The 20235-nt window shown below is 38.8% G+C and overlaps 3 protein-coding genes and 1 pseudogene across 3 annotated transcripts in view; 3 read left to right on the forward strand and 1 right to left on the reverse strand.

Moving 5' to 3' along the window:
- The window catches only part of nectin3a (nectin cell adhesion molecule 3a), a 67308-nt gene that overhangs the window by 45678 nt on the left and 1395 nt on the right, over positions 1-20235 (reverse strand). The window lies entirely within an intron of this gene.
- On the forward strand, positions 6246-8149 carry LOC116682241 (odorant receptor 131-2-like; annotated as a pseudogene).
- LOC116682257 (odorant receptor 131-2-like) lies at positions 10184-11177 on the forward strand. Its single transcript, XM_032509712.1, has one exon. It carries the CDS (start codon positions 10254-10256, stop codon positions 11175-11177), a length of 924 nt encoding a protein of 307 aa, XP_032365603.1. The 5' UTR covers positions 10184-10253.
- Positions 17990-19165, forward strand: LOC116682273 (odorant receptor 131-2-like). Its single transcript, XM_032509713.1, has one exon. The coding sequence runs from the start codon at positions 18242-18244 to the stop codon at positions 19163-19165; it is 924 nt and encodes a 307-aa protein (XP_032365604.1). The 5' UTR covers positions 17990-18241.

A 20235-nucleotide genomic window follows, 5' to 3' on the forward strand; every position in this document is an offset into this window, starting at 1 on the left:
GCCTAAAAGGAAGTTTTTCCTCGCCACTGTCGCACTGTTGCTTGCTCTGGAGGAAACTGCTAGAATTGTTGGGTCCTTGTAAATTCTGGAGTGTGGTCTAGACCTACTCTATCTGTAAAGTGTCTTGAGATAACTCTTGTTATGATCTGATACTATAAATAAAATTGAGTTGAATTGAAAATTGAATTGAACATACAGACACCCAAGAGAAACACAAGACAGAAACTACAACACAAGATCGGGGAGGAAACTAGGACACAAGCACAAGGAGACAAGACAGAACTAAAAATACCAAATAAGGAGGAACAAAAACAAAGCAAAATACCTAAACCGTAACATTGATGTCCTTAAAGGTTGGATTTTACTAAATTGTTTGAATTAAGGCATCAAGGCAAATTTCCAAAAGATGTTTCTTTATTCCTCTTTTCAATCAACTTTAGCATGGGTGTGTAAACTTTCTCAAGCCACTGTATGTATGTTACTTTCCACCCCTGGTAGTTGTGATGTAATGTGGTCTGTCATAACTACTGCACCTATGCTTTAACAGGCAACAACAATACTTTATTCAAAATCTGTGATTGTACTGTACTGTGTTGCCCTGGGTGTAAAGGCATCATAATCAGGCCTTTACTTATTGCTACTTCTCTACAGATACAACAGTTTTGTGATTGTACATGAGAAAATATTGATTGTCATGTTATGTTTGCAAAGTACAGGCTTAATAATATTTTGTCAAGAAGTCTGTAGGATCCATGGGACATCCATCCATTCATCCTATGGACCCCATAGAGAAAGTAGGGGAGAGGAGGATGTTAGCCAAGCTGACATCCATCATGGACAACACCTCTCACCCCCTACATGACACTGTGGGGTCCCTGAGCAGCTCCTTCAGCAGCAGACTGATACACCCACGGTGTAAGAAGGAGAGGTACCGAAGGTCCTTCATCCTGGCCGCTGTCAGACTCTACAACGCCTGCACTACCTGATAGTGTTGTAGTTTCTGTTCCTGTTTTTCTCCCACCTACATCACACACTTTCTGTTTATGTTTAATATTGGTATTTATATTATTTTATTACAAGTACTTACTTTTTAATATTTATGGTCTCAGGTTAATATAATTTAAATTATGCTACCGACTCTTGCTTCTTTGCTCTAATTACACATTCAACTTAATTTTTAACGTCACTTACACCGCAATATTGTTTCTCTTATCATGGCAACCGCACTTTAAAATTCCTTTTGTTTGACGGCATTTTACTTACTCAGTCTACCATATTTTCATTGTCTATTTCTTGCCTGTATTTCTTGCCTTGTATTTCTTAACTTGTATGTCTTTCGTGCTTACTTGTTTGTGTGTTATTGTTTTGTTTTTTTGTTTTTTGTTTTTTTACTGTTGCTGCTATGCTGCTACTGTAGCGACAGAATTTCCCCGTCGTGGGATAAATAAAGTATAATCTAATCTAATCTAATCTAATTATACCAGTCATGTCATAAAGAAGATATGTGTGATGTATAAAGAGGATAAAACATGGGATATTGCTCACACTGCAGGTGTTAATGTGTGTGTTAACTGACTTCACCTCACTATCATGTTTTAAATTTCTTTGGTTCTCATATTAAAAAAAAAGAACTATTTGAATGTTCAGATATTGAATGAAAACATTTTGTTTAAAGTTTTGTTAACAAACTGTTTACAGACGCATCCATTAGCCAAACCATCATCAACAGAGCAGTCGTTTAATAATTAATGATGCCATTATTACCCACTTTTAATTAGCTTCCCTGGCGTTTATTGTTACACACAGGAATACAGATAACAGGCCAATTATTATCATCGTTGAGTTAGAGAAAAAACATCTTCTGATGATGAAAAACAAGCCAAGACTTTCAGTGTAATATCCCATGGAGTCTCAAAGTATCAGAAGTTGGTGACAGTACAGGCCACATGCTGTACTGTCAGAACTGTTGTGCAGTAAAGTGACACCATGACAAGAAATTTGCAGTACAGAATTGCTAAATTTATTAATGTTAATAATAGCGAGACGATACAGCACCGGCATATTGTATAAGTATTGTATGCACCATAAAAAAGCTCTTGGCCTCCCTACAAGTTATTATAGGCCCAGTTTAATATGCAACTTAATCTTATACATGTATAGTAGGGGCCCTACTCCGTCTCTTTTTCAGCTATGGGCTCCTTACCTTAAAAAAAGTAAAAAAGTCTGGTAACTCCATGACCTTTCGGCCAACTTAATAATCATAGATGCAGCTTTTGATAGGTTAAGTGTATGAGTTATTTCCTTCTCCACATTTTTTAACTTCTCATGCATTCGTACAGCCTAACAAGTGGGTGCATTGAGGCTGGGCTCACATCAACAATAGCACTGTGTCCTCATTCATTTCAATGAGGCCACTGCGCTGGGGCAGCGGAGTCATCATGCAAAAGAGTTGAACAGGCTCATCCTTCACCACAGTGCAGTGCAAAGCCAAAAAGCTCATATAATGTATTTCAGCGCTAAGATCTATTAAAGTGTAATCTGTTCTAAGTACTTACTGTAATACTTAAAGGTCTCATGGCACAAAAATCTTACTTTATGAGGTTTTATTTAACATAAATATGAGTTCCTCCAGCCTGCCTTTGTTCCCCTAGTAGTAGAGATGGTGATAGGTGTAAACCGAGCCCTGGGTATCTTGCTCTGCCTTTGAGAAAATGAAAGCTCAGATGGCCCAATCTGGAATGTTTCCCCTTATGAGGTCATAAGGGGCAAGGTTACCTCCTCTTTCTCTACTTTGCCCGCCCATTGAATTTGGTCCACCCATGAGAGAGAGTCATCATGGCTTTTAAACGAGCAAAGTGGCAGTTGGTCAAGGCCACACCCCCAGCCTCCACTGTGCCCCCCCTCTCTCCTTCTCAATGTCTACAGAGATGGCATTGTATAGCAATTAGATTTGATGAGATATTAGTTATTAGATATTGATGCATGATTGCCATAATGAATTTTGGCTCTGTCTATTGCATTTAATCACAACTTTAAAATATGGCTAATAATAACTCACTGGTTGGTGGTGTATCCTTAATACGAAAGATCAGTAAACAGGTGATTATAGTTCCGGTTTGTATTTCCCTTTTCCTTTTGCGTTAACTTGTCACTGATCACAACCTTTTTTATGAGGGGTTTCTTCTACACAAGCATGTGCTACATCTGATTCTCTGATCTTGATTCTAACAAATATTTAGCTCATCTGCAGCTATTTTCATTTTACCATTACTATTATTTTTAAGTGGTGCCACCCCGTACTCCCCTTCTAGCCCCTCCCCTGATCAGGACACCCTGGATTTGGGTGTTTTTACACATGACATGCCGCTGCTGCTGCGTGTTGCTCTTTAAACATAAAGTGAATGTCATGCAGCTAAGTCTATTTCTAAGATGACTATAATGGGTATTTACAAATTACATTACAATTTCTAAGTGGTGGGTTTTGACATTGGCTGTCATAGCAGTCAGACTGGGTATAGTTGTAACACTGGGAGAGTTGTAACACTACAAATCAGGGATAATATAGGAGTCATCCCACATGAAGGTTTTCCAGCCTGTGTTGCTATCTCTCCTGAAGCTTCAGCAGAAAATCCAAAGTATAAAAAGAAATTAACAAGGTCACATTTTGTTTAGTACTTCCACCATTGTAGATAATGTTGTATGAGTTATATCAGGTCTAACTGTAGTTAATCTAGTAAAGAATGGTGTATCAACCTCGTGCTAATTTCAAAGCACCATGCTAATACAGCTAGCTAAATAATGGGTGACAATGGCGGGGTAGGTTGTAACACGTGTTTTGAAAGTGTTGCAACCATCAAGTGTGTTTTATGTAGCTTTTGGGCCCACCAGGCACAAGGCATTCCAGGCCTGACCAATTACATATGTCACCATTGCAATTAACAATGCGTTTAATTAGTCTGTTCTTGTTACCATTGTGACTGATGAAGAATGCATTTCATTTGTTTGTTCTGTGGAATGGGGGTTAATATGTTTATGTTAATTTGCTCACACACACACACACACACACACACACACACACACACACACACACACACACACACACATACACACACATACACACGCGCACACACACACACACACACACACACACCACACACACACACACACACACACACACACACACACACACCCCAGTAGTGGAGTAGGTTGCAACAATGTACCACCTTGTATTTGTCATCATCTGAGGTGGCCTATAGCTCATTCAATTCGAGCGGTTGCCTCATGTTGGCTGAGTCCTAAAGCGGCCCAGGTTCAACTCCAGCCTGCGGCCCTTTGCTCCTTGTCATCCCGCATCTCTCTCCCACTTTCACAACTGTCCAGTGTCTCTAAATCTGATAAAGGAAAAAAAACAAACAAAAATAATCTGTATTTGTCATCATTTTACAGAGTCTGTCATATAGCTGAAGAAATTTAAATAGTTGCCATTTGTAGTAGACAAATGTTGGTACTTTGCCTAAAAGTTTCAAATGTGTAAGCTAAAAAAGGTAGTTTTAGGTGCTGAAGAAAAAAGTGTTACAACCATACCCGGTCTGGACAGATGAGTTGAGGCCAAAAATGACTATTATAAATATTTTATCTTATTAATATTACAAGACAAACCAATAGTTTTCTAACTATTTTTTACCTGTTATGTCAACCGCTGCATTCAGAGCCCAAATCAACAGAGGAGTTTAAATAATTAATGAACCAATTAACTGTCACCTTTAATGAGTTTCACAGGAGTTTACTAACCATGAGAGAATACTGATGATCAGCTCCTTAACATCAGCTCTTGGTTTTTGTTTGTCTCAGTCCACAATGAAAAAACAAACCATGTCTGCAGAGTGCCAACATCACCATAATATTCCCTCATGATTTCTAATGACACTGCTAGAAACCTACAGTAGTACACAAACCAGACAATGGCAACATCCATGATTTGATTGCAAAACAAACTATCACATACATGTGAAGTGGTGCCCTAGTTTTAGCTACTTTAGGTCCACTGACTTTTATTTTCAAGTCTATAGGAGGTTTTATTATGGGCCTACTGTGAGCTTTACAGACGCGTTTTATTGCAGCCGTGTTTATTGTCTTGTTAAAAATGAACTCAATTTGTTTTCTTTACTCAATGATTTGTAAGCAAACATCTAGTCTGTTACACTATAAAACATATATAGATATACAGTATATACACTACCGGTCAAAAGTTTGGGGTCACTTAGAAATTTCCATTGCACTCCATTATAGACAGAATACCAGCTGAGGTCAGTTGCATTGTTTTTTTAACCCGGTCAGCAGTTTTCAAATTACATTATGTGCTTACATAATTGCAAAAGGATTCTCCAGTGTTTTCTCAGTTAGTTTTTTAAAATGATATCAGATTAGTAAACAGAATGTGCCTCTGGAACATTGGATCAATGGTTGCTGATAATGGGCAATGTAGATATTGCATTAAAGATCAGCCACCCACTCAGATCAGCTGGTACATGTCATATCTTTCCCAAAATCAAATTTGTAAGTAACCCCAATGTGGCTGATTTACAGAGTGTACTTATACACATATTTTTCCCAAAATCTGCAGTGTTAATCCATGTGAAAGCATCCAATGCAGCACTGCATTAGCTATGTGAGGAAAAGCATCTCAGCACCTCTACAGTAAGGATCAGCTGGCACCTCTACAGTAAATCAGCTGGAACATTTGTTGTTGGCACAGATTTACCAATTCAAGGGTTATTAGTTAGTGTGCAGGAAATGATTTGAGGGTGAAAATAAGTAATTTTTGCATACAAATTGTTGAAGAAATTGGACTACTGATACCTGGTGGGCTCCAGGGAGGGGTGGCCATAACCCCAACAAGACTAAGTGTCGGGTTCAGCTAGAAAAGAACTAGTTTGTTTTCCAACCATGTTGGAATGCAAAGGTGTTTAAAGTTGTTAAAAATGGCCACACTCGAAAGGCAGATTGAAAAGCCCGCTGTCAAGGACGATGCAATATTGTTTAAATATGGTGCACATTTTCAGACAGTCTCTCCTGAAAGACATTTGCAGCGTTGCACTAGGTTGTACACCTAAAAGCTTGACAGTAAAGTTTAAACCCTGGATCCTTTCCCACTCTCACACAGCTCACCACTCAGACCATGAAATTGGTGTGAAATGTACATTTTAAGTAAGTTTTTTTTAATGCTTTGCCCAATGTATTTCCCGATGCCCACAGTGTACCCACTGCATACCCAGTGTGCCCACAGTGAGCCCAATGTGCCCACAGTATGCAAATTGTGCACACTGTGCACCCAATGCATGCCCACAGTGTACCCACAGCATTCCCAATGTGCCCATCATGTGCCCAATGTACCCACCGTGTGCCCAACATGCCCATTGCATGCTCAATGTGCCCACAGTATGCCCAAGGTGCCCACCCTATGTGCCCACAATATTCCCAACGTCTGTGATTTTCTCTGCAGTCTTCACCACTCTCTGGAGCGCTTTCTTATCTGCAGCAGAGCAGCTCGTATACCAGATTGACAAGCAGTATGTCAGGAGGCTCTCTACGGTTGCATGTTTTAAAAAGTGCTATATACAATGTGTTAAGTGTTACTTACTTACAGACTTACTGTATTCTTTTGATGGTTGCAGTGGCGTTGGCTGACCAGGAGAGATCCTTGGAAATGAAGACCTCTTCTGATGGACTTCCGGCTCCAAAACACCAAGATGGCGATGGCAAAATGCCAAACTTGAGATTTCAAAATGTTAGGCCACAAACCAATGGGTGACATCATTATATTCTCTTCTTTTGTACAGTCTATGATCATGAGGCCTTACTAAATCACCCATAAATGTGCCCTCTCACCCAAATAGCTGTAGAGTTATGGTGTCCATGGGTGCTGTCTAATTGCATTTCTGTGGGAAAACTTATTTGGAAGAGCCCAACTACCTAAAATTCCTTCCAGCACATTATGTGTATAACCATAGTTACTAAAGCCTATGATGTATGTTAGCAGGAACTGGTGAGGCAGATGCTGTGGTGAGTAAACTTTCACTTTCACCGAGATCAGCAGAAGGCCTTCGTCTATGGAGCTGAATTTGACTTTAGGGATGGTTTGGAAATCTGAGGCCTTGCACATGCTTGTTGATGTGAGCTTTGTGCATCTGGGCTTCTGCAAATATTTTAAATTACATTGACTGACAGTTTAGTCATAGATGAGTTATTAAATTTTGGATTTGTCTATGGTGCTACAGTAAATGAATTGTTGCAGTGTCTAAAACCCTAATACAGCTGTTTATAAAATAGAACTAGAAAATAGAAATATGTGGCAGCCAATAACTCTGTAATTGATAGTTAATCCTCAAAGTACACAATTAACGATTTTAGTTCAGGTTTTGGTGTCAGTTTTTGTTTTCATCAACTTGTTGCTGATCACAATCTTTTTTATGAAGGATTTGTTCTACACAGCCATGCGCTACATCTTATTTGCTACAACAAGACTGTCTGATTGTCTGATTTTACTTATGAGTGATATCCTGCTCTTTTTAGGCTATTTTCATTTTACCATACAAATGTGGTTGGGACTTGTTATATATACTGTTTTGTCTTTCTACGCTTTTTTCACCCCAGTTACTCTGACAGCAATGACCCTGAAGCAATACGTGGTTATTTCATGGAGAGCTGTGCTCCACTCGCAGCACTATGCATTACATCCTCATCATTCACTGCCTCAGCTCTGTACCCTGTATACTTATTCTCTCTGTCTTATTTGCTTGTACGACCCAAAGCTTCTATACCCAGGACAGAGTATGCTGAGCAAAAACGTTCATCCTTCATAAATCGCAGGGTCTTAGGTCAGCTATAAGTCAGTTTTACTTCTTGATGATGTGTATTATTGTTGTATTCTGCTACGTTAAAATAATTAAAGTGGCCAAAGCTGCATCGGGACAGAACAAAACTCATCATGGAAAGGGCTCAGAACGGTGATTTTCATGTTTTCCAGCTGCTGCTCTGTCTCATCCAGCTGTGGTGTCTATTCATAGAAACTGCTATACTTCAGATGAATGTAATTCATATCCAAAACTTGTCTTCTACAACAGCCTTTGCTATTCTCAAAGTAATTTGATTATACTAACATTTTGCAAATCCAGGGGCGATTCTAGGATCAGAACTCACCCACACCACCCACCATTGTCTGTGTAGTGTTGCGTTGACTTTCGAGAAGCAAGGCGTTAAATTGCCCTCTACGCATTTGCATAAAGTTAAATTCTGTCTACTTTATGCAAATCAGCGAGATGTTCGCACATGTCGGATCATGAAGGAAATGGAAATGGAATTTTTTAAAGTGCCCATATTATGAAAAACTAACTTTTTCTGGGATTTGGGGTCTCTGGTGCTTCCACATGCATAAAAACTAGCCATGCTGTTTTGAGTGAGATACAAGTTTCTGAATGTCCTCTGCCTTCAGTCTCAGGGTGATCAATGATGTCATGTGCAACTCAAACAAAGATAGTAAAGAAGTTGTCTTGTTGTTGTAAAGATGTCTCACTCTGTAGGTAAAACAGAGACCTAAACACACAGGGTGAAAACAGGATCTGCAGCAATGCACAGTAAAACATAATATGGTGTTTTTTGAAAATGAAACCATGGAAACCTATTGTGTTACAACTTCTAAATACAATTATGAACCTGAAAATGATTATAATATGGGCACTTTAATCAACTGAATTTTAATAACGTTACCAGTCTAATGCAGGGCCTTGAGCAACTTTATGGTTTTTAGTTCAGATTACACTAATGGGTCACGGTTGTTAATCACTACATATTTTATCTATTTTTTTTTTATATTACATTAAACTGGAAGTCAAAGACTTGCAAAGATGTTGTAGAAAAATGCAAGAATATGTTTAAAGAGCTTGGCCCTGGTACAATGTGCTAACTCTTGTACTTTTAACCCTTTCTTATTCCCAACTCATGAGATACTGATGATTGACCAGGACCCCTTTCACATCTGATTACACTTGACCACAAAGTCCAGTATGAACAGGACATTACAGCAAGTTTTTTCCCCAAGTAGAAAAATGTAGGAGTGATTTACATGAGGTAACTGCTATTACTTTTGAAGCTAATTTGTACAATACTACAATAGTGTTATGAATAAAAGATGCTATGAAGTGTAATATTTTCTATTGAGTAATACATTCTATTGATCAATAAATTATCAGTAAAGTTGAATATACAGTAGTAGTGTAAAGAACTCCCCCTGCGGTTTGGTTTGAATGTGAACCATGGATTAAATGCAAATTTAAACATCATAGTGTAAAATACAGTATAACCGCCACCGTCTGCAGCCGGCACCTTTGCAGCTTCTCCAGGGAGTCAGGTCAATGCCGATGAAGCGGTCGCAACTGTGGTTTTCATGCGTACTGCTGTGTGGTTCGCATCAGCGGTTAAAACCATACACAGATTTGGACTAGTATTTAACTCTTCTATGAAATCTTTTCAAGGGTTATCAAACTGTCCCAATTTTATACTGATAGACGGCTGCGCAGTCTTGTAACCAACAAGAAATAAAACACTGAATAAAAATCCAAAATAATCATGATACACCAGAAACATGAGTCAGAAGCTGAGCAGAACTTGACAAAGTAGTTACAAGTTATAAAAGTGAATTTGGTTTCACTGTGTACGGGATTGTCGAGCTTACTGTTTGAGCAATTGACACCAGGCCTTTGGTGAAAACTTTTATTGTTACCATCCCTCCTTGATAGATTACCGGTAAGAGTTGCTATTGAATTATAAAACTCATCAAGAGGAACCCAACGGCTGAGGTCACTTCACAGTCTCTGCAGCTTTAAAAATAGACAGCCAATGAGGGGGAGAAGCAGTGAGTGACGATTAAGTGATGTACAGTTTCATGCTATTCTTGAATGTTCCAGTCTTTAAATTCATTGTGCACTGCGCTTTCTCTCCAAATGCTGCAGTGAGATCGGGAAAAAGACATTTATCTTTTAAACACTACAGAGGGTTTGGTAAACTGCTGAATTTAAACTAGCAACTTAGCACTTCAGAGAAGCTTGACATTGGATTTAACTGTTATCATTTTCTAATAAGAACCACATTTTCTTTTGGCAAATGCATTACAGTATGGTGTTTAATTTGACATTTGGCCACACCTCAAAAACTTGTGTGTTTGCTTAAAAAATACATATATATATATACATTTGTACATGGCAGATAACATCTCACTGGTTGTTGGTGGACCTTTACGGAGGCAGATCAACGACAAGGTCATTATCGTGCAGATCCTGGTAATGATTTTTCTTTGCATTAACCTTTTGCTTATTGTGACCTATTTTAAAAAGGAGAGTTTACACACAACTGCCCGCTACATCTTATTTGCTGTTACACTGTTGTCTGATAGCTTTCTATTAATCATGTCTGATATCCTGCTTATCTTCAGCTATTTTGAAATCACCATAAATGTTTGGTCGTGTATCATTATCTCTGTTTTAGCACTTCTATATAATACAGTCACCCCAGTTACTCTGACGGCAATGACCCTGGAGCGCTACGTGGCTATTTGCATGCCCCTGCGTCACGGAGAGCTGTGCTCCTCTCGCAGAACTATGCGTTGCATCCTCATCATCCACGCCGTCAGCTCTGTACCCTCTATTGTTATTCTCTCTGTCTTCTTTGCATCAGCCTCTCTTAGCTCTTACACACAATACTGTATATGCTCTGTTGAGTCATTGATTTTGCACCGATGGCAGGATCACATTAGGGCAGCTGTGTATCAGCTTTACTTCATGATTATGTTTATAACTATTATATTCTGCTATGTTAAAATAACAAAAGTGGCCAAAGCTGCATCAGGAGAGAACAGAACGTCAAAATGGAAAGGGCTCAGAACGGTTATTTTTCATGGTTGCCAGCTGCTGCTCTGTCTCATCCAGCTGTGGTGTCCCTTCATAGAAACTGCTATACTTCAGATTAGTTTCAGATTATTTATAAATGTCAGGTACACTAACTACATACTGTTTAGTCTTGCTCCAAGATGTCTGAGTCCTCTAATTTATGGCCTCAGGGACGAAACATTTTTTCTTGCGCTGAAAAACTTGATCTTCTTCAGTTTGTATAAAAGAAAAAGTTAAAAAGCCAACCTCACCAAAAATGTCTTTTAGACGATGAACTCTTTTTTTTCCCATTGTGGGGCTGTTATCGGCCTCCCACCAATCAGGAGTGCTGTATTATTGAATAATGGTGAGAAAGTTACAAGTTACAGTATGGCATTGTGTTTCAGCTAATTTCCAAGTTTTGATAAGATGAGCGATATTAGGGCCAATGCAAAGCTGGGACTGTTTATTAGAGACAAGGGCAAAAAGAACGTCATGGAGTGTCATCGCCAACAAACAGATGTATCTGGATTAAACCAGATGAGAGCGGTCTTAAGAGAAAGGACCAGAAATAACATTTAAAGTTGGGAACTGAGAGGCCACCATCCTCTTTCTTTCTCTGTAGAGTAGACATCTTGGGTCATGGCCGCTTGTCTTTCCAGACAAATTCAGATACCGCTGATTGTAATTCACGCCAGTAGCCAGCAGGAGGGGAGAGAGATAGCATGGAGCTTACAGAATTGACCCTGAGTAAAACATTCATGTTAACTACTAAGATACGGGCTTGAATCGACGTGGGGACACCCATCCACTTTTCCATATCCTTCAAAACACTGTTCAGAGCAACAGAATAGTTATGATTAATAATTACCCTCCTGCCCCTTATGCATCTCACCTGTGTGTAATCATCATCACCTGTGTCTCTTGTATTAAGACTCACCAGATTCACTTCCCTGTTCCAGATTGTCGACTAACCTTGTATTGCTCACTTTCCAGCGTTTTTCCCAGTTTGTTTTTCCCAGTGTTTCCTTGACCGTTTGCCTTTATCCTGACGATGATTTTGCCTGCTGATATTGTACTGTTGTATAATACACTGAACTCACCTGTTTATCTTGAGTCCTGCATTTAAGTCCACCTGTTGTACCCCGACAGTTATAAATGTGACTGTGATTGCATTGCTATTTAGAGATATAATGTGTAACATTCATGCATTAAAATGTCTTCAAACAAGTATCCTTAACTGTTAAGTATATTTTTAGTTGTGTACTTACATCATCCCAAATTTTTCCAACATTGTTCAAACCCAGAGAAATCTGTAATTTTATTAAATCACATGGACATGTCAGCAACCTCATAATTCCTTTGACCCTCCTCTAGTGACTTCCGTCAAAACACTGGAAACCAGTAAACCAGTAACCAGGTCATGCATTTGACCAAGTGTGAATCATACATCAAAGAATTATACAGTACGGTAATGCATAATTTTTCTGCCACACAGCATATATTTTTTAAATGTTTACTTGCCACTTTGCAACAAAGTAGTACTGTAGACCTAATTCATTGATAAGATATTTCAATATCAAAACAGCTTACTACAAAGTGCTACATTTACAAATTGTTCATGCTAATGCTTGGTGACTAAACTGCACAGTACTGTTAGGTTACAACGTGCAATAATGTGCTGATGACGTTATGGTTGTTTTGAAAAAAAAACAGCGCTGGGCCAACCCACGATTAAACGTAACCTTAGTTTTTTTGTGATAATTTTTTTTTATTTTCATCTACATTCAGAAATTAACATATACAAACAATTACAAACAATATACGGAGACATGGAACATGTCCCAGAGCCAAAAAACACGGAGAGGAAACCTGTGAGGGAGGGAGACAAAACAACACATGCATAAACAGACACACACAGACAGACACAAGACAAGGGACCAATCCCATGTGCAGGTTAAGGTAAAGACTGTAGCACAAGGCTACATCCCGGTCCTCAAAGAGGCAGCAATATTATATAATAATAGCAATTATTGCAAGTGTCTATCTCCATATACACAACATCCAAAAAGGAAAGGGTTTATGTACAGATAGACATGTCCTGAGGTGGCTTCCAACGGGTTGCAATTACTCTCTTAGCAGCTGTAAGTCAGTAAGTTTTTGAGCTTTTGAGAGCTGGAAGACTGACAGGTCATTCAGGATCAAAACATTTACATTAACCAGTACAGTAAACAGGAGAACACTCCCAGAACATGAGAAGATATGTACCTTGAGCTTTCAGTGTTCAGAAAGTGCATAAAGAGGCTGTTAATTATTTTCATGTGGTGCATTTTCACGGGTGTGAGATATGTCATATGAATAAAATTGTAGTGAATCTGCTGATGGTCTGGATTGTAATGTAATTTATGGATTTATTTCAAGACAAGGACAGCGTACAATAAAACATTAATCTTGTACAACAACAGAATATGTGTTGTGCCAGGTCCTAGCAGATTGCTATTTTCCACCTGTAGTCCCTGGGCAGGTTGATGGACAAATACATAGGAAATTAGTATAGAGAAAGAAAATTATTAAATAAAATAACATAAAAGGCAAAGAGACAATGTATAACACAGATAAATAGAAACATGGAAATAGTTTCAACAGGACAGGACAGGCTGCCCCACAACACACGCATGCATGCACGCACGCACACACACACACACACACACACACACACACTTCATAGATGTGTACACTCTTGTCTTGACAGTAGCCAATGCTTGGCAAGATTTGAGAATGTGTGGTGACTTCTACATGTAGGCTATATATGAATAATGTTAAAACTTGAGCAAACATTTGAGTGCTTTATCAGATTCTCAAAGTTTAAAATGTCATATTTATTGAGTAAATGACAGTGATTGTAGCGCCGTGGCTTTTTATCATGACTTTTGAGGGCACTTTTGTATAATGATTCAATTGGTTTCAAGGGGTTGACTGAGACCAGCTTGTAATACAATTTAAAAAATGTGGTATAAAGTAAGTTGGCTAGTGGTTTTGGTGTGTTCTTCACCTGTTAGCTAGGTTGCACGTTGATCTTAATGAAGCATCAACAGTTTCCCCAGCTTTATTCAAATGAGTTTTTTCTTTTTTTACCGAACTTCAGATACTGTAATTCAATTGACAAGTGGATGGAAACTTAGCTAGAGAGAAGTTGTCTCCGTTTGTGTTCTAACAGACACACCTGGGGTGAAGTTGGAAACCAGAATCAGCTTTAATCCAGTCCTAATCTAGTCCTCGACTTCCACATCAGTTCACTGGAGTTATCGTTATTATTGTTTACGTCATCAATACCATATTCAGTCTAAATGGATGGGAATAAATCTTCTGTACATTTCATTTGACGCACGACTAAGACTACTTAACAGATTCGGCATTCTGCATTAATTCACAGCAAATCAATGCGGCTTGATGGCGCTAACGTTACCACATAGTAGTATGGAGAGCGCTATCGTTACCACATAGTAGTATGGAGGGCGCTACGTTAGCACATAGTAGTATGGAGAGCGCTACGTTAGCACATAGTAGCATGGAAGGCGCTAACGTTTGCTCATAGTAGCATGGAGGGCGCTATCGTTAGCACAAAGTAGTATGGAGGGCGACATAATTGAAAATGAAAAAAACAGAGATCCGGCAGACAAGCAGCAAGACATTCCCATCATCCTCGGCCTTATTAGTGAGAGATGTTTGAGATATTAGGCATCAAGAAGGACTTCTGGCCAATGTGCTGGGGAACTTCTTCATGAATGTCTGTTTAGTCATTCATATTTTAAGCCTTTATTTTCTTTCCAGAAGCCATATTTGCACACACACATACATGTAGATTCATTTAAATGTTAGGGGGAAGATTAAAAATAGAAACTGGATCTGTGAATTCTCACAGAATGTTGTGGTCTGCTGTCCTCCCCCAACCTTTGGCATGCTTTTTCTCTGTTTGTTTTGTCTGTTGTCTGGCCGAGGGGTACCTACCTAGAGGCGTGGCTACCCATCGCCTGTTCTGTCATCCGCTCAGCTGTTTCCCTTCAACTCATCAACTCCTGCCATTCATAAACCCGGGCTGACCACCTCTTCGGCGCCAGATTGTTACATGCTCTTAAGTGGTAACTTGGCTCTCAGTGTTATCGCTCATATGTGCTCTAATGTTTACTCTCGTGTTTGTTTTCTCGTGTTCACCGTGTCTACTCTGCCTCTCCGCACAGATCCACCCAGCTGCCTTCCACAATCCCGCTGACCTGTCACCTGTTCTGTTGGAATTACCGCTGCACTCATTAAACCACCTTTACGTTATCCTGATTTCCGAAGTACTGTTTGTGTCTCTGTGTTCTGGGTCTCACTAACTCCTGACACAGAATCACAACTGAATTCATACCTTGCTAATGAGTCAAAATTGTATTAACCTGGAGTCCCAGTCTCTCTCACAATGATCAAATATGTGATGTTTTAGGCCTGTTGGCAGACATCCATTTATAATGTGGCTATTGTCATATAAAGACTGTGTACTCCATGTCCACTGAAGTTCCTCAGCGTGCACTCTAGTAATATGTGTGTGCTCCAGGTAGCTTTGCATAAACAATGGCTGTCATTTGCAAGGCTAATTTTACTTTGTACTTTAAGTAAAGTTCCAAGCCTGTACTTTGTTACTTTTACTTGATTAAAGAAGTTTAATCAGTACTTCCACTTTCACCAGAGTATTTTTTAACACAAGTATCTCTACTTCTACTTAGGTACGGAAAGTGAGTACTTTGGCCATCTCTGACTAATACAATAGTGTTATGATTACAAAACGCTATGAAGCGTAATGTTTTTAATTTAGTAATACATTCTATTGATCAATAAATTATCAGTAAAGTTGAATATACAGTAGTAGTGTAAAGAACTCCCCCTGCGGTTTGGTTTGAATGTGAACCGCGGATTAAATGCAAATTTAACCATCATAGTGTGAAATACAGTATAACCGCCACCGTCTGCAGCCGGCACCTTTGCAGCTTCTCCAGGGAGTCAGGTCAATGCCGATAAAGCGGTCGCAACTGTGGTTTTCATGTGTTAAAACCAACTGTGCCAATACACGGAATTGGACTAGTATTAAACTCCTCTATGAAATGTTTTCACAGGACATGAAACTGTCCCAATTTAATACTGATAGACGGCAGCGCAGGCTTGTAACCATCAAGAAATACAACACTGAATAAAAATTCAAAAACTCATGATACACCAGAAACATGAGAGGACCAGTCAGAAGCTGAGCAGAACATGAGAATGTAGTGAAAAGTGAAATTGGTTTCATTGTGTACAAGATTGTCGAGATTACTGTTTGAGCTAAATCTGTACTAAATACTAACTTTTTGAGTACATTTTGAGTGCGTTCACATTGTCGAAGTGCGGTCAAGTGCAGTACACTTTAATACCCGGGTGATGCACTCAAAACGGCCCGAAAATTGAGTGCGTATCGATGGACACTTTCCACACTCAACGGTTGCCATCTTGGCTACGTAGCAGAAGGGGCGGGGCTAACAACAGTCAAAAAACTTTCATTAATGGCGGCCGAAAACGCGACAGCGAGGATTACAGAGCAACACAAATGTAAGTTGACATGAGTCTTTTGCTATACTTATAACATATTATGTACCTGTATTTGTATATTTGGTTAATCTTACAGTTTTTAAATACATTTTTATCTCGAATTAAAATGTTTTTTGGTACCGTAATTTGACGTGCTAGCAAGCCAACCTTAGCTAGCTAACAGCGGCAGTTTAACCATTCATGGCAAATAAGAGCTAAGCTAACGTTACATGGGTTGTAGTATATTGTTGTTTGTGTTAAACTATCGTCCCACTGTAGACAATTTTAGTGATAAATGTATGATCTTAACAAGTTGTACATAATCCGCTGTGAGCGTTAGCTAGCTCAGCAAAATAGCGATCAGCTGATTGTCTGCCGGTAACGTTATGAGTAGCGTAATGTTATTGTTATCTTTTGTATTACACGTTGCATGACTGCAGCAAGCATATAATGAATATAAAGGAATGGGATCTATTTAGATATCAGGTCTGTTATATTATTATTATATTAATATAATGAATATAAAGGAATGGGGTTTATTTAAATGTCAGGTGTGTTCCCTCTGCTTTCACTGTTGTATCGTCATGTATGAAGACCATTTAGAACAAAAAGGTAACTGTAATGTTTAGTGTATTAGGTAAGTTGTATGGGTAATGCTTCACAACAACAGTCTTATCTCTGGGCAACAAGGATTTCCTCATGAAACCGCTGATCATTAAAATGAACAGTAACGTAATGAATGAATATTAACGTTACTTATTTTTAGAGCAGAAACATAAGTATATACATATAAGAGTTGACTGCAAATAATAGGTATAATTAATGAATTGAAAAGAGTGCAGTAACAAGAAGGAATATTACAATACAGTTGTGTGTGCTGTTTGTGTGCCGTGACATGACGGCGGTGTTGCAGTCGTCATCCTGGCGTGACACGGAGCAAATAAAAATATCACATTTATTTTTGTTAAAATATCAAAAACAAAGCAGTAATTATTTTTCGCGAAACACAATAGCAGACTGGAATGCTCTCCCTGGTGAAATTTACAATTTTACAGAAGAAGAAGAGATTAAATGTGATCGTCATTTCCGGTAAGTGCACATGGAAGTGCGCGATTTGAGACAACACTCTTCTGTCCAAATTTACGCACTATGCAAGATAGTACGTAGTGCACGAACTGTACTGTCTGGAAGTGCACTAAGGGAAGTGCGCGATTTGGAACACACTACAGGCCTTTGGTAAAAACTTTATTGTTACCATCCCTCCTTGATGGATAAAGAGTTGCTATTGAATTATAAAACTCATCGAGAAGAACCCAACAACTGAGGTCACTTCACAGTCTCTGCAGCTCTAAACATAGACAGCCAATGAGGGGGAGAAGCAGTGAGTGACGATTAAGTGATGTACAGTTTCATGCTATTCTTGGATGTTCCAGTCTTTAAATTCATTGTGCACTGCGCTTTCTCTCCAAATGCTGCAGTGAGATCGAGAAAAAGACATTTATCTTTTAAACACTACAGAGGGTTTGGTAAACTGCTGAATTTAAACTAGCAACTTAGCACTTCAGAGAAGCTTGACATTGGATTTGACTGTTATCATTTTCTAATAAGAACCACATTTTCTTTTGGCAAATGCATTACAGTGTGGTGTTTAATTTGACATTTGGCCACACCTCAAAAACTTGTGTGTTTGCTTAAAAAATACATATATATATATACATTTGTACATGGCAGATAACATCTCACTGGTTGTTGGTGGACCTTTACGGAGGCAGATCAACGACAAGGTCATTATCGTGCAGATCCTGGTAATGATTTTTCTTTGTGTTAACTTTTTGCTTATTGTGACCTTTTTTAAAAAGGAGAGTTTACGCACAACTGCCCGCTACATCTTATTTGCTGTTACACTGTTGTCTGATAGCTTTCTATTAATCATGTCTGATATCCTGCTCATCTTCAGCTATTTTGAAATCACCATAAATGTTTGGTCATGTATCCTTATCTCTGTTTTAACACCTCTATATAATATGGTCACCCCAGTTACTCTGACGGCAATGACCCTGGAACGCTACGTGGCTATTTGCATGCCCCTGCGTCACGGAGAGCTGTGCTCCTCTCGCAGAACAATGCGTTGCATCCTCATCATCCACGCCGTCAGCTCTTTACCCTCTATTGTTATTCTCTCTGTCTTCTTTGCATTAGCCTCTCTTAGCTCTTACACACAATACAGTGTATGCTCTGTTGAGTTGTTGATGTTGCACACATGGCAGGATCACATTAAGGCAGCTTTGTATCAGTTTTACTTCCTGATTATGTTTATATCTATTATATTCTGCTATGTTAAAATAATGAAAGTGGCCAAAGCTGCATCAGGAGAGAATAGAACGTCAAAATGGAAAGGGCTCAGAACGGTTATTTTTCATGGTTGCCAGCTGCTGCTCTGTCTCATCCAGCTGTGGTGTCCCTTCATAGAAACTGCTATACTTCAGATTAGATTAAGATTATATGCAAATGTTAGGTACACTAACTACATACTGCTTAGTCTTGCTCCAAGATGTCTGAGTCCTCTCATTTATGGCCTCAGGGATGAAACATTTTTTCTTGCTCTGAAAAACTTGATCTTCTTCAGTTTGTATAAAAGAAAAAGTTGACAAGATAGAGTCATTTTCAAACAGAAAAAATGCACAATGTATTAATAGAAAGAAAAAAAAAATCATTTTAGTAAGCATGTTTACAATTCACTTTTGCATGTTTTATTTAAAGCTAATTTATTGTCACTGTCATGTTCAGTATCACTCCACTTCATTCTGACACTCGCTGGTTGTGTCCATTCCTGGTCACTTGTCTTCCCATCTTTGTCTACTTTCCCACCTATGTGATAACCTGTGTGTAATCCTCATCACCTGTGTCTCTTGTATTAAGACTCACCAGATTTTCCCAGTTTGTTTTCCCCAGTGTTTACTTGACCGTTTGCCTTTATCCCAACGATGATTTTGCCTGCTGATTTTTAACTGTTTTGTATAATACACTGAACTCACCTGTTTATCTTGAGTCCTGCATTTGAGTCCACCTGTTGTACCCTGACAGTTATAAATGTGACTGTGATTGCATTGCTATTTAGAGATATAATGTTTAACAATTCTGCATTAAAATGTCTTAAAACAAGTATACCTAACTGTTAAGTATGTTTTTATCACACCCGCCCTCTCTGGGCTCCCAGTCACTGAGCTTGTAGATAATTTCAACTGTAAAATTACAAATGTTATTGATGCCATTGCTCCCCAAAGTTGTCTCTGGTAAGAAAAGATCTCCATGGACAAATGTCCTACTGGTGAGAACAGAAAAAAGAGAGTGTGGGAAAGCTGAACGAAGGTGTCGAAAAACAAATCTCCTGGTCCATTATAACACCTATAAAGAGAGACTTCGCATTTATAATTTGGAACTGAGGAATGCAAGGCGGTCCTTTTTCTCTGATATTATCTCTAGAAACAATAATAATTCACGTGCTTTGTTTGCCACTGTCGATAGGTTAACAACCCCTCCAGTACCAGTAGCATCTGAACTTTTATCTACCAAGGCCTGCAATGACTTTGCATCCTTCTTCAACGACAAAATTCAGAAGATTAGACAAACAGTCAGTGCCTCCATATCAAGTACAGGATATGTGTTGCCACAGTGTTCAAGCAAAACTAGTTCCAATATGACAGAATTTCATATAATC

The sequence above is a fragment of the Etheostoma spectabile genome, chromosome 3 (genome assembly GCF_008692095.1).
Source record: "Etheostoma spectabile isolate EspeVRDwgs_2016 chromosome 3, UIUC_Espe_1.0, whole genome shotgun sequence".
Classification (NCBI taxonomy): Eukaryota; Metazoa; Chordata; class Actinopteri; order Perciformes; family Percidae; genus Etheostoma; species Etheostoma spectabile.

Bases quoted from the DNA above. Each gene is read 5' to 3' on its own strand.
- LOC116682257 (XM_032509712.1), top strand. From the start codon at position 10,254: ATGGCAGATAACATCTCACTGGTTGTTGGTGGACCTTTACGGAGGCAG.
- LOC116682273 (XM_032509713.1), top strand. From the start codon at position 18,242: ATGGCAGATAACATCTCACTGGTTGTTGGTGGACCTTTACGGAGGCAG.